At 44.3% G+C, this 15,837-nt stretch overlaps 1 protein-coding gene across 1 annotated transcript; it reads right to left on the bottom strand.

Moving 5' to 3' along the window:
* Window positions 1–336: 336 nt before the first annotated feature.
* On the bottom strand, window positions 337–14,551 carry LOC130477069 (E3 ubiquitin/ISG15 ligase TRIM25-like). The gene is given in 9 exon segments (XM_056849063.1): window positions 337–866; window positions 2,167–2,268; window positions 4,038–4,118; window positions 7,793–7,955; window positions 8,254–8,460; window positions 9,900–9,989; window positions 11,636–11,777; window positions 11,882–11,964; window positions 14,165–14,551. Coding segments are annotated over 9 exon segments (1,785 nt in total).
* Between the last annotated feature and the right edge of the window lie 1,286 nt (window positions 14,552–15,837).

The following is a 15,837-nucleotide window of genomic DNA, read 5'->3' as shown; positions in this document are numbered from 1 at the left end:
TAATACTTGGTCACTTTCCCCAGGAATTGTAAGGAGGGGAGTGAGGATACTCTGTGGATCTAGAATAGAAAAGTACCCTCACCAACTGCAGTTCCCAGGATGCTTTGGGGGAAGCCATAAAAGTTTAAAGTGATATGAAAGCAATATACACTGCTAGCAGATATTATGCATGTATATATGGCATTTATAACCCACTTCACAGACCTCATGGCAGCTTACATAAGATTCCCAAGACGTCTCCAATCCAGGCACCAATTGGACCCCAGACCTGCTTAGCCTCATCAAAGTGGCTCTGTCAAGTGCCCTCCAACTATACTTTGGAATCCCAGCAATACCCTAGCTCTTCTTAATACTGCATATTGTTAAGAATTCACCCGCACTCCCACCATAGATCCAAAAAGCCGGGTAAACAGGACTGTCTTTTTTTATTTCAAATGTATGTAAGCAAGTTTCCTTATCAGTGCAAGAATAAAACGATAAGCAGTTTTGAGAAATGTTGAGAAAGGTGCCAACCCGCAGAGGTTTCTCTTCACTAATTTGAGTTTCTTGTCCCTTGTGCCATGCAGAGAGTTTTTCATTTGCCCATTCTATGCACCAGGATAGCTCAGTTCTCCCTAGTTGCTCACGACTGCCAATTTCCCCGACAGCCACACCAATGGCCCACCCAGTGCTGTCTTTGGTGCTCACTTCCCAGTAATGGCGCCCTTCAGAGAAACCAGGAGAGCCCATCACCTGGCTGATGTAGAATTTCTTTTGGGAGCATTTAGATTTACGAGGAAACCGGGACACGGTCACTCTCCTTTTATCTTTCGTGAGTTCAAGGTTGTCATGGATTCTCTCGAGATCAAATGTCACATCGGATGCCCCTAAATTAAACATACAAAAGTGTTCTGAGCCAAGAGTTTAAAAAGAGACATTTACAAGATAACTTTCAGCCATTAAAACTTTCAGCCCTTAAATCTTCACTCTTAGCATACATGTTTTAGTTCTCTCTATATAACATTTGCATCCCACTGTTCCTCTAACAAGCACAGATTACCTCACATTGTCCTATCAATCCTGTCAGGCAGACTGACGCAGAGAGATGATGGTTCAGATTCACCGAACTGCTTTGCGGCTGAGTAGTGGTTCAGTGTGTTACACTGATCTGGCAAATCATGCCATAATTTCTCTCACTCTTCAGTTAATGCCAGTCAGCTTTAAACAACATGGAAGTATGTAAAACAACATCAAGTCACAGTAGGTATGTTACTCTGCTTTGGGTAGTGAGGCTGCCTAATATCAAGAAGACTATCATAATTCAGAGTTAGCCACATTATATGCCTTTAAAAAGCAAGGGAAACACCATATTTTCATCACTTTTCTATCACTTATCGTTAGTTCTGAGTAGTACAAAGGCACAATTCATCCCAAACCAACTATTATTTGACACTGGCATGGCATGTAACATGGAACGCAGCGCTGCTTGCAAAAACGCGCGCGCGCACATCCCCCTGATGAATGGCCCCACTCTCCCCTATTTGTCGTTGGATTACTTATTCCATGAAGTGGTATAACCATACTGTGTGTTTTGCTGCTCCTAACAGCTACCAGTGTGGACTAGGGATAACTGATAAAAGCAGAGAACTCAAGACAGGGATGCCATTTTTGGCAGTAGTTCTGTGATGCACTTGATGAGTTGGGGACCACCACTCCCCTTGACTAATGGCAAAACCTTCCTCCAGTGCAACTAGCCTCCATCTTAAAGAGACCCCAACACAATGTTTTGTTCTGCCTGCAGCTATGTGGGATATTAAAGTCTCTCTGTGGCTAGGAAATAATTTGGTACCAAACTACACCCACCCAGTTTTAAGGATGCTTATACACACAAATAGCTAAAGCTCTGTGAGACATAATGCATCAGTTCATGGGACCTCTGAAAGCTAAGCAACATTGTAAAAGATGAATCTGTGGTATATTTTCTGTTCATAAGAGGAAATTCAAATAGAAAATGTGACTTCAACTGGCACAATCAACTTCGCTGAATTGATGGCGGGCCAGGTACAACACTTAAATCTCACAGGACCAACACAACACCGCTGTTAAAGTCTTGACTGAAGCCTGTGTTCTGAATGTCCAAGTTTTTTAACATTACTGTATTATGTACATATTAATTTATATACTTACACGAAGAAAACTGACTTGAAATCACTGGCATAGAACTGTCTCCATCAGATTCCATTGATGATGAACAGCCACTAGTCTCCTGATACGTATCTTGAGGCTGGGCTAATCAACAAAAAATAATGGCCTTGTTATACATTTTATTCCAGTAGAATGAAAACAAGAGATCCTTAAGTTAAAAGACAAAATTCGAATAAGAGATGCTGCCACAGCCCAACGGCAATGTTCACTTCTGATTCTAGGTCCGCTCCCTGAGGGACTTCTTATGGCACCTAACAGAGGATGTGAGTTAAAAAAAAATGCTTCTCTGGCAAAATCCAGAGTCCCGGTCAACACTATCCCAGCTGCAAGGGTGCTGCTTTTCTGTGAGTGGGTCTGTGCAACTGCAGTAACATTTAAACTTAAATACAGGTGGTCCCAATTCCACAGGCCCTAACCCAAAATCTACATCCAGCCAAGAGAGATGGAATGCCAGTTCAGTGGTAAAGGCCCTTCCTTGCGTACTTCCCTGGGTGGTTGAATCATTCAAATGGTATCCCACCCACATCATAGCTGTGGCTTGCATGGGCCTGGGGAACATCTGAAGGGCCCCACAGAGAGGTGGCCACTGGGGAAGCATCAACTCCTCAGATCTGTGTATTTATGAAAATGGTGGCAATTTATACATGCCACTTATGCAAAGTATGTACGTTTTGTATTCTAGTATCGGTAACAACACAATGTATTGCAAAAAGCAAACCTGAATCCCTGCAGGATTGGGGGCCAGTGCTACTGTCTAGCAAACATATGCCCTGACCTAGCAAACACAAACTTATTCAAAATAGTTAAATCAGCCCAATCCAAGGGGGGGGGGAATCCATCTTCTTACTCTCCCTCCTGGATAGTTCACTAGAGGAACTTTAACCTTTTGGGAAAGATTCCCATGTGCTGCCCTGGATGTTGGACTAACAAGTGGGAAAACATGCACAACACCTGTTTGTTTGCTTGCTAAATTCATCAACACGTTGGGGATTTGCCAATGGATGCCTTTTATGTGCTTAGATCAAGATGCTATTGTTATTCCTGACTTGCATTTCTGGAAAGGATTGTCAAAAGGCCAGGAGAAAAATGTCCTGTCCTTTTAATACAGGCTGGATGGGATGTCATTTACCAGGTGATCTTATTTATCTCCATGCCATGAAAAGCTTCAGCTGCCCTAAGCCTGACTTTGGTCAGAAAGGTTTGGGTAAAAATCAAATAAATAAAATTCCCACACATTAAATCTCTATTAAAGGTATAGAATATTGTTCTCTAGGCCAGTTGGCAACCCTATTTCTTGAAGGCTGATGTACATTCAAAGAACTGTTGTTGCCCTATATGTACCTTGGATTATGAGCCCTTCAGAGACAAAAGCTTGTTTTAGTTATGCAGATTCTCCGTGCTTTGCCCATAGGCTTGGACTGGGACAAAGTATAAAAATAAAAATACATTTCTGAGAGTAGTTTTGGGGCACAATCAACACAAAATGACAACTGTCATAAATGCAAGGTCCACCTACATATTTCGAAGCACCGTTGTCGTAGCTGCGTATGCTTTTTTTTTATCCCCATCACACATTTGCACTGTGGCTCAGTGATTTAGGTCAGGCCTCCTCATTACATTTGTACCTGTGAGATACAGAGTTTAAATCTCGGTCTCTCCAGTACTGTGCCTAAGGGGAAACCGGGGATTTTGCTAAGAAACCTTTCTGCCACTGGTTGGTACAGAAGACTCTAGACCTATACACATTCATGTAAAAGCTTAAACGTAAAGACTGCAAAACAATTGCTGCTCAAGGGCCATGCAGTCAAGTGCAACACTAGCCAGAGAAGGGATTCCGCAAGTAAGCTACCTACAATAATTGCTGGAAGAGGCAACTGTGCATTCTCCCACCTCCATCAGGATGTCACTGGTGCTGCTGGATTCTGGAGAAGGCTCTGTAGCAAAGAGAAACTAAGTTCATCATTGAGACCAGAAGAACAGGTAGAGTTGACAACCTCCAGGTGGGGCCTGGAGATCTCCCAGTATTAAAATTGATTTCTAGTCTACAGCAATCAGTTCCCCTTGAGAAAATGGCTGCTTTAGCATGTTGACTCTATGATATTATGCCCCAGTGAGGTCCCTCCCCAAAGTCTGCCGTACTCAGGCTCTACCCAAGATCTCCAGAAATTTCCCAACACAGAGTTGTCAACCCTTTAACAGGTCATGGCGTGTTATTACTATTTCACTGATCTGGGATAATCATGATTAAAACTAGTGCAGCACAAATACAGATGTGTGACCCAGGGTTGATTCCACATATCTCTAAAGCATGGCTTGGTACTATGGAGAGGTAGTGATTTAAAGCTTCTTTGTGATTTCATGATACAGACAGGATTTGAACAGGGAACGTTCTGAGGGTTGAATCACACATGGTAGCTAACTATGATTTGATGCCACAGGAATGAACATGCATCCATGCTCTCTCCCCCCACCCTCACATGTTCTAATTCCATTAGTTACGTGCTGTTACATCTAAATTGGAAAAACCATAGTTTGGAGGCCAAGCACAAACCATTTTGTTAGGTGGATTCTGTAGTTTGTGCTAAACAAACATTGTGGTCCATGCTAAACAAGAAGCAAGCAATTGAATCATAGCTCGTGGAGGGAGGGAAAGCATGTATGCACAAGGTTTGTTTCTGTGGCGCCAAACTGTAGTTAGGCAGTAGGGACAAACCAGCCCTCAGGGAGTCTCCCATTCAAACTCTACCTCTGTCGTAAATGCATTATGTGGCTTTAGGCAAGTCACTCTCAAACTCAATCCTGTGTCTGCAATATGGAGATAGTAACACCAGCTTACTTCAGAGGATTGTTGTGAGGCCTTGATCGACAACTGAGTTTAAGAAGGAGATGGATAGATCAGAGCCCTATGAACTGACTCCAAAGTGGAGTGCCAGGAAGTCCCACTGCCACAGCCAGCATTCCTCCACACATTTCTCTTGCCTCTGAATTGGCAACAGATGGGAGCAAGAAGCTGATATTTCCCAGGGGACCAGATACGGTTCTGGAGCTTCCAACTGGTGATTATTATTGTAAGTATTACAATATTAGTGAGATTATTATTGTAAGTATTAGTGAGATTATTATTGTAAGTATTAGTGAAATTCTGTGATATAAATACTAAGTGTCATTTGCCACTGTCGCCCATGTCTGCAATTACTCATATGTTCTCAAAATTGTCAAATATGGCACAAATGCTATAATCTCCCAGTATATATCAAATCAGGGATGCCAACCAATTAAAATTTATTGATCAGATGATTTAACCAATTACATTTAAATAAATTTGCATATTAGGGAACCTCCATATCAGTGCTGCTTTGAGATACTGCAAGATTAGACAATGTAACAAACAAGATAATGCTCGTTAATAATAAAAGGTTTCACTCATAGTTTAAAGAAAAGACCATTTTTAGTGTTCTGTTTTTCATTACATGAACACACTAGGACAAAAATAGCCCCAAAGAAATAAATGTGTGTCCCTAATTCACAGCCCCACCAATTAAAATTGATCTGTTAATCAACTAAAGCCTTTAATTGGTTACTCTATTGATTCAATTTGGCAGCTTTAATAAATCAACTGTAGCACAAAGGGACAGACATTTGTCCACATATTAAACTAAAGTTGGAAGACAGGAACTCAACCCTTGATTCTTAGCAACCTCTTCCAGGAACCATGACTAAGCTGAAACTTAATTCTGGCAAGACAGAGGTTCTCTGGGTTAAAAGAAAGGCAGACCTGGGACTTGAAATCTCTCCTGTCTCGAATGGGGTTATACCCCCCTTGAAAAGCCAGGTTCACAACTTGGGACTGCTACTTGACACAGTGGTCACCTTAGAAAACCAGGTGGATGCAGTGGTCCAGAGTGATTTTGCCCTGTTTCAGCTGGTGCATCAACTGCGTCCATTACTGGGTTAGTCAGATCTAGCCTTAGTGATCCATATCTTAGCGACATCTTGCAATGTGCTCTACTTGAGGCTACCCTTGAAGAGTGTTAGGAGGCTATTGGGAGCACATCACCCCAATATTACAGGAATTACACAGTGGGTACCAATTAACTTCTGAGCCCAATTCAAGGTGTCGTTTTTGACCTTTAAAGCCCTAATGGCTTGGGACCAGTGTATCTGAAGTACTGTCTTCTCACATATTCCCACCTGGGAATTAAGGTCACAGGGAGAGGCACTCCTGTCTGTCCATCAATCAAAGAAGCTTGTTTGGTGTGTGCACAACAAAGGGCCTTTTCAGTGGCGTCCCTGTGATTATGGAACAACCTCCCCAGGGAGGTGCTCCTGGACCCCTCACTTCAATCTTTAGCAGGCAGTTGAAGATAGTTTTATTTAGGACTGCATTTGGTTAAGTTTAGTAGCAGTCGTGTGTTGTGATTTTAAATTCTGGTTTTAATGTTTTTAATGTATTTTATGTGTTTTGTCTATGCTGTGAGCTGCTCAATAAATAAAAACTGTTTACAATCTGGATCAGGCCCAGTTCTCTGTAAATTTGCAGTGATGACAAGATAAAACATCCTGCAACCCTTTAAGCATGGAATTCTCCAATTGGTTGTGATTGGTGTGAGAGCCAGTGTGGTGTAGGGGTTAGGACTGTCAGGCTAGTATCTGGGAGACCCAGCTTCAAATCCCCACTCATGCCATGAAAGTTCTCTGGGTGATCTTGGGCCAGTTACACTCTAACCCACCTCACAGGGCTGTTGTGAAGATAAAATGGAGGAGAGGAGAATGATGTAAGCCGCTTTGGTTTCCCATTGGGGAGAAATGAATTTTGAAAAAATAATAAAATAAATTAGTCCCACTGTGATTACAAGGTAAATTAATCTTACACATTGATGGAGAAAGGAGCTCAAGGCACAGTACATGTAGTTATCTCAACTGATGTTCATATGACAGCCCTTTTTTACAGGTTACACTGGAGATAGTAGCTGGATCAAGGCCATTCGAAGCAGAATAGTAGTTTGAACCAGGCCTTCCCAGTCCAATACACCATCTGCTACACCACACTGCCAGAGGAACAGTTAAGGCTAGGGGAACAACAGCTTGCCCAAAGTTAACAACTGATGAGATTTGAACTATGGATTTCCTGCTTGTAAATCCAATCCCATCTATGTTTACTCACAATCAATTCCTTCCAAGTACCACTGAATTACCTCATGAATATGCATCAGATTACAGATTTGAATGCTTTTGAGCCGTGGTGGGTTCGCCAACTCACACTGTATGTGTGTATGTATAATTGTCACCATTGTAAAAATTCACAAAATGAAGCAAAATTCAAACAATCAAAATTCAATACCTATAATTGTGTTATAAGCACAATAGCAGGGACAAAAACAGGAGAATTATCTTTATCACCATATTCAGCTTTTTTTGGTGCCTTCAAGAAGTATCTAATGGGCCCCTATTGTTGGACAGAACGTGCAACAGGTTCTGATCCACCCAGGCAATTCTTATGGTCTTAATGCTTCTCCCCGGTCCAAAAGTTGCTTTATGTCAGTACTGTAAAGGCCCCGGCTTTGTCAATATATGTCTGTCTTCACAAAAGGATCACATGCATCCCTACCTTGTAGCATCTGCCCAGGACAGTTCTCCAACACTGGAATTTCCAATAACCTTTTGAGTTTTTTTACGGCATGTGCAACACTGTCAATCTTCTGAACATCCAGTGTAACTTCATCAACTGAAGTAGAAGAACCCACATAAACAGCTTGTTCTGCCGAGACATTCTAAAAAAAATTAAAGAAATAAAGTAGGATGCTGTTTCCTTTAATTTGCACATCATAACAAGCTAATGGCTTGGATCCTGCAGAGGATTTTTACAGTCAGAAGGGGGGGCATTTTCACCAACCTCCCTTCTCACCGCAAACCTCCTTCTCTCCCACAGAATCCTCATTTCTGGGTGCATTTTGTGCAGTGAGAGGGAGAAGGCAAGAAAATTGCAATTCCATGGAACGTTTTTGTAATGGCAAACCACAGCTGGTTGTTATATCTGGACAGAGCCAAAGGTTTTTGTTGTTGTTTTACCTTCAGTGTTTTTTCAGTGTTATTTTGAAACTCTAAAAGGTGGTCGATCCTTGCCGTCAGCAGCTGAACCACTGCATCGATTTTTTGTTCGGCCACTGTACATTCTTGGTCAAGAACCTTCAGCACCATTTGCTCCTGGTCATTAATGTACTTCTTCATGACAATGAAGTCTTCTGTAACTGAGGTTTTGATCCGAGATACATAATCCTGTGGGAGAATGAAGGTGATTGAGGCTGCTATATTCAAATAAACATTTGAAACTTTCAAATCCCCCCCCCCCCGTGGTTTAACAATTCCTGCACTAAATTTCCTCTTTTGTGTTCTACCACTAGCAGGAAGTCTCAGCATCCTAGGAGGGCTTCTGTCACTTTAAAACTAAAAGCTTCTAGAAAGCAACCTCAACACACCCTGGATTTTTTTCCTTTTTATGCAGACTGCTATTTATGGCAAGAAGTTGTTTTAGGATAGCAGGCTGCAAGGCCAGACCTTGGGTGATAGTAATCAACGCAAGGTTACCACCCAAGGCCTGTGCTTACAGACAGCTCCCAACCTAAAACAGTTTCTTACCTAAACCCCACCTCTGCCTGTGCCCACAGCAGTTAATGCTCTTTCCTTCATCATTCCCCAGGTGCCTTTAAACACATTATGGCAAGCTGAGAGTTTGGGAAGCCCTACTGAGCATGTGAAGTTTTCTGTGGCAGTGAGGGAAATGAGATTGAGGTGGCAGTGGAAGCCGCCACCCCCCTCCCCAAATCTGCTGCCCAAAGCCATTGCCTCACCTCACTATGTAGCTATCTCTAACTAGGCTAAACTCTTCATACCCCTCCATGCTAAGGCCTAACAATCCCTTACAAATGACTCAGGTCTGGTCTGGGTTTGCCATAGGGACATTCGGTCATATATGCGCTGCAGGTGGATAGAGGCCTAACTCAAATCAGGACCACTACTCACAGGAAGGGGGGGTAATGCCTCCCTCCAACACCATTTTCCTGACCAAAAAACTGCTCTGGGGACTGGTATTTGCTGTGTTGGGGAAACTTACATGTAACCCATCAGCTCCCATCCCCAGCAGAATGCATATTGACTCCCTGGGCTGTTTCAAACAGTGAAAATGGAGTGGGGGAGATAAGACCTCTCGGCCTATGTTGCAGTCCTGATCCAAATTGGGCCCTCATGCACCTGGGAACTGAGTTGCCAGCAGGGAACTCAAAGCATATATCTGACCTGAGGACTTTGTGACATGTAGATAGGTTCTTTGCCTTCTATAACAGGGTGTGTTTGTTTTTCTAAAAAAAATAAGGAAACATTTTATAATGTAACTTCCCACCTACAGGCTAACAGCCCAAGTACAAATTTTACTACTTGGTTCTATGAAGGATATAGCTGGCTCTGTTGATGTATGCAGGTTGGGTGGAAGGAAGAATAACATGTAAGTTTTAGGGCAAATTTTCCCAGAAAGACCAAACAGCAGCTTGAACTGGAACGTGAAATTTCCCTATGACCTATCATAATAGCAGGGAGGGAGGTGTGTGGGAGAGGGGAAAGACACCGGACTATAACTGAACATCCTCACCATAAAGCAGCTACAGTCAACACTGCCGAAATCTGCAGAGACCAAATTGGTCATACCAATGTTAAGTACCAACCTTCATTTCAGTCCTGTCCTTTCTCATGTTGGAGATTGCCTCCAATACGACGTCGACTTGTGCAGGGATTTCGCTTATTTTCACCTCATCCTGAAGGGTGGAAAGATATAAATCTTTATTCATCAATCTTTACACATTTAACTATCTCCAGCCTATCTGCTAAGGGGCCAGATCCTCCTGGCCATGATTCCATTGCCTCTTTGTCCTCCAGCAACTTGATCAGGGACAGGACAGGGGACAGGGGAGGGGCTGTGGTTCAGTGGTAGAACATCTGCTTCGCGTGAAGAAGGTCCCAGGTTCAATCCTTGGCATCTCCAGTTAAAGGGACTAGGCAGGTAGGTGATATGACAGACCCCTGCGGGAGACCCTGGTGAGCTGCTGCCGGTCTGAGTAGACAATACTGACTTTGATGGATCAAGGGTCTGATTCAGTGTAAAGCAGCTTCATGTGTTCATGTGTCAGGTTCAACTCTTCTCCCCAGGCTTAAGCAATATGGAAAAGAGCGGTCACTGCAGCAGATCTTTGTATTGTCTTGCAAAAGGAGTGGAAGTTGCAGAAAGTGCCTCTTTTGCCATGCTGCTTTTGACATAGTTAGTACCAATTCCCAAGTGACTTCCCTTATGGGCAATGCCATCTAGGGCAAAGAGAGATTTAGACACTGCTTTAAGCCTGGTGGACACCCTTCCATTCCACAAATGTGTCGCTGTAGATGCCTCCAGCTCCTGAAAGAAGGGTGCTGCTAAAGGAAGAAGCAGTGGGCTACTTTCTTCCCACCAGCAACATTTCTTCAAGGTGTTACTAGATGTGAATTTTGTGCTGCTGCTACTACTACATACTAATATGGCTACCTACCTGAAACCATCCATTTAGGATGGCATTGTATTTTTCCGATTGCCTCGCCCAAGGGGAAAAGATACAGGGAAAATGCTTCAACTGCAATTCACACTCAAAGTGGGCTAATTTCCTGATTATTAGTTGGTAATGGAAATGAGTAAATCTTTAAAAGTTGCATAGTAGACCAGGTAATTCAGAAATATTATGTGGAATGTAGGCAAAAGCTCTGCACTTGCACAAACTGTCACTTCTAGTTTTCAAATGTGTAATGGCTTTCCATGGGTGTGGAACTGTTCCTGGTTTGTTGGTTTAATGCCATGCATCAAACTGGTAACTGGGTCAGACACCCACGTATCAGATCCAGATTTAGGGATCAGCTGGATAGTTTAGAACCTCTAAATAAAAAAAAAGTTCTTAGCTTAGACAGGGGTAGCACATTAAAAATGAGTATTTTTTTTCAAAAGTTAAAAAATTGATCCACATTTTTAATGTGTTCTCTCTCTCTCTCTGTGTGTGTGTGTGTGTGTGTGTGTATAATCCAATTATACACACACACACACACATATATATATATATATATTTAAAAACTGATATATATTTAAAAATTGGTAACACAAATATATATAGATATAGATATAAATTGATCCAGATAACACATTTTTAATGTGTTACCGGGATCAAATTTTTAACTTTTGACATATTGGATCAGAATTTTTCTTTGGCGCCCTCATACATGCAACAATACGGCGTTCACGTGTACATTCCCAGTGTGGATACATTTTATGTGATAACCATCACAGCCCAGCGTTTTTCTCGCATAGTCTTATCCCTGCAAACGGGCAGACGACAGAGCCTCGACCCGTCGCAACCCGCCCCCGACTGCCGCTGGCCCACCGCCGCACCTGCGTCCGTCGCGGGACTGCTGCGGCCGGCTGCCGGGAGGAGCGCGCCGGCTACCTGCAACCCACTTCCATTGGGATCGACCTCAGGTCGTGAGCAGAGCTTGGGACTGCAGCTGAGCTGACCACTCTGCGCCCCGGTACTGCTGCAGCAGCAGCAGCAGCAGCAGCAGCAGCAGCAGCAGCAGCAGCAGCAGCAGCAGCAGCAGCAGCAGCAGCAGCAGCAGCAGCAGCAGCAGCAGCAGCAGCAGCAGCAGCTCCAGCAAGGCGTGGCGGCGGGGCAGCCTCTCGAGCAAGGCGCGCTGGCGGCTGGGGCAGCTGCGCCCTCGGCCCTGCAGCCCGGGAAGAGACAGCTGCATGGCGGCCAGGTTGGAAACAGCGCAGGGCTGCAACTTGCAAGAGCTTCCGCCTCTGCCCCCAGGTCACAAAGGTTGCCTGGTTGCGTGGCTCAGCGGAGGACTGGGTGTACAAATATTGGTTGCCAGGACGATCAGGCTATCGTTTAATTGTGAATCAATTTTTATTTTTAATATGTGGTCTAATGTTTAAGGGAAAAGAGCCCCGTGGCGCAGAGTGGTCAGCTGCAGTACTGCAGTCCAAGCTCTGCTCACGACTTGAAGTCGATGCCGATGGAAGTTGGTTTCAGGTAGCCGGCTCAAGGTGGACTCAGCCTTCCAGCCTTCCGAGGTCGGTAAATGAGGGCCCAGCTTGCTGGGGGTAAAGGGAAGCTGACTGGGGAAGGCACTGGCAAACCACCCCACAAACAAAGTCTGCCATGGGTCAGGAATGACCCGGTGCTTGCACAGGGGACCTTTAAATTTTAATGTTTAAGGGGGCCCCACTTCATCAGGGCCCACTTGCCATCATAATGGCCAGTCCGCCACTGGCGTGGCTGGCAAGCTTCCCCTCATTCATTGGGGAGGGTGTCTCGTTGGTTATCTACTTCGTTTTTATCCCGCCCTTCCTTTAAGGGGCTCAGAGAACAGTGTTGGTGGTTCTCCCCTCCTCCGTTTTATCCTTAGGGCAACCCTGTGAAGGAGGGGAGGGTGAGAGAAAGTGACTGGCCCAAGGCCATCCAGTGGGCTTCATAACTGGAGATTTGAACTTAGGGTTCCCCAGTCCTAGTCCAACCTCCTGACCACCAGAGAAAAAGAAATATTCAGCATGCACTCAGAGCACACTGGTGTTTATGGTTGCCTTACAAGTTCCAGGAGCCCAGAACCAGGCTGGGGCACAAGTAGGGAGAACTGTATGCTTCTCACCTTGCCCACAGTTACTGTAGGAAATAGTAACTTAGGTCAAATAGACACCAGTTAATAGGGGGAAGAAATCTTCCCAGGCTAAAGGCCAGTTACGAGCCAGAGTGCGCAAATAACTTGAAGTTCCTTTCCTCCCCTGATAAGCTGAAGCCATAAAACGTCTTGTAACTAAGTAAAGGACTTACGTTGGCATAAGCTAGAGAGCCTGCGCAATGAGCTTATGAATATTATCTTCTCCCAGGAGCGGAATAACGGGCTGATAATGAGACATGCAATGTATGAACGGGGGGGGGGGGGACATTTCAAGGGGAATATGTATTAGGCAGTCCAGGAAGTCTGTACCTCCTGAGTACCTCAGCCTATGGGGAAAGGGAGAGGCAGATCGGGAATAAGGACTTTAAATGCCTTTGCCAGATGATGCTGTTTTGAGCTCATTTGTTGCAATAAAGCTTTTAAAACTTTTAAATCTTGGTCCTTTTGGTTCTACTTCTTGCCCTTAGGGGTATTGGGGTAAGAGGGTTTCTAACATACCTGATGTAGGACCCATTCATGGGCAAGAGGAGATGGGCATACCTTACCATGGCTCAGGGGTCTAGCTCAGCAGCAAGCTCATTACCAAAATGTGGGCTTCTCTGTGTACTTTTTGTTGCAGCTGCAAATGGAGAGGCATCCACAGTAGCAACAGAGCATCCATGCAGAAATTTTTGGCACACTTCCCTTGCCTCATCAAAATAAACTCTTGTCTAGCCCTTTTTGTTGAGGAGTTATAAGGGCAAATGTACAACTTGTACCTTTCTTCTTATAACCCCACAAACAAGAGAGGCTTGCTTTTTAAAAAAATGAAATCTGGGAACTAGAACACTGTATAATAGCGTAAAAAGCCCTCTAGTATGCACGGGGAGTGGCTACTGCAGGGACCAAGGTAAAGATTGGTGCTGATGTGGAAGGGCACTTAATTTTTTATTTATTTTGTAGGCCGCCTTGGGCAGGTAACCTGGAGAGGGGCATAAACAATTTCTAAATAAATAAAACATAAGAATGCACAAGTGAAAAGCAGCCATGGGTGGCTTCAAGCTGAGCAGAGCAACAGCTGGAGAAGGGGCTGTTCAGCACTTTTTGTTCTGGCTATTTTTCAGCTCAAAATTGAACCTCTGTACTTGGGGACCCCCTGCCATTCCTCTGTTCAGCTTGCAAGCCATCACTTGATGTTGCAGCCATCCAGTGACAAATTCTCATTTGTGAGCATGGTTCTGATGGAGAAAAAGAAACATACCTTGAGCTGACTTAGAAGACATCCAGCCGACAGTTTTAGATTCTGGGGTCCACTGGCTTCTTGATCATCTGTGCTGAAGAGTTCCAACAGCTCCTGACAGTTTTGTGGCTTCCTTCGCCATCGTGCTGTTGGATTCTCCTTAATCTGCAGGACAATGCCCACTATGTTGGCAAGTGATCTGTTTTCCACCAGATTATTCTGACAAAGGTCCTGCCTGCATGTGGGACAGGAAACCTTGGTCCCCTTCTTACAGTACTGCGTGATGCATTCTTTGCAGAAGCTGTGGGAGCATTTTTTAATTGATACAGGATGATTAAAATATTCCAGACAAAGGCAACAGGTCAATTCATCTCGCAGATTTTCTAAAGGACCAGCTGCAGTAGCCATAGCCTCGGGGAAGCAGAGATCTAAATTATTTCCAGTTTCTTTTCTTTTAGAAATGTTTCCGTATGTGGAAGTGGGTGGGGGGAGGCGGGGCTTGTCCTTCTGATCCTCTGGTCCATTAAAGCTGCCAGGAGAGTAACTTGTATCTATTTAATGAAAAAATGAACGTATTTGTTATACACACACACACACTTCTCAAGCACAGGCTTCTGTCAGTGTGAACTTACTTAAAAGTAGCTTACAAGCACATTGGAACAAAGTTGTTTTCAGGCTACCCAGCACGGATTGCTGCCCAAGGCTTCTTGCTACGCTTCTCCTCAACAGCAACTGAAAGTACTAGGGGAAGGAGAGACAGATCGTCAGGCATTCTTCTCTCCAGCCCTCCAGATGTTTCTTCTGAGGCTCAAAGCAAGGAATATCAGCCCCCCTCAGCAGAGGTGGGTACCAGAGGCACAGGTGGGACATTAAAGTCCTCTGCCGCAGGTCTTTTGCTGTCTTGATGTGCCCAAGGCAGCCACGGGGAACCCCTCCCCCATCCGGTAGGGACTAATTCTTAGCAGCTGATGTGTTGAAATGCTGGAGGGGGTGGAGCTTCCTCACTGGGGTGCATGTCCAGCCGCCACAGCTTCTGGTTCTCTTTTCCTGCAGTGGGAAAGGTGTGTGTGGGGGTGTTTCCATAACGGCTGTTGCTGTTTCAATGATGATGGTGGCTTGTGTGTGTTAAATGCTGTCAAGTTGCTTCTGACCCTGTGGATCAATGTCCTCCAAAACATCCTTTCATTAACAGCCCTGCTTGCTCAGATCATGCAAACTGAGGGCACTACTTCCTTTATTGAGTCCATCTCTCTTTTCCTGCTGCCTTCTACTTTCCTAGCATTATTGTCTTTTCCAGTGACTCTTGCCTTCTCATAATGTGACCAAAGTACGATAGCCTCCGTTTAGTCATTTTAGCTTCTAGGGAACGTTCAGGTTATATTTGATGTCAGGACTATCTCTCAGTTATATGGTAAAAATGACAGCTACTCTAAGGGACAATGCAGAAATCCAGCACTTTTATCATTACACTAGGGCAGTGATGGCGAACCTTTTAGAGACCGAGTGCCCAGACTGCAACCCACAACCCACTTATTTATCGCGAAGTGCCAACATGGCAATTTAACTTGAAGAATCCCCCTGAAGTATCCCCTGAAGGAACCATGCAAAATAACAGCGGCGGGTTAGCTATGCACATGCTAATGGCTATGCAAACAGGAACAAAGGAGCAGGCGAGTGGGAGGGGTGGAATTTCT

This window comes from Euleptes europaea, chromosome 1 (assembly GCF_029931775.1).
Source record: "Euleptes europaea isolate rEulEur1 chromosome 1, rEulEur1.hap1, whole genome shotgun sequence".
NCBI lineage: Eukaryota > Metazoa > Chordata > Lepidosauria > Squamata > Sphaerodactylidae > Euleptes > Euleptes europaea.
Note: the sequence above shows the minus strand (reverse complement) of the source record. Positions and strands in the feature narration are given on the sequence as shown.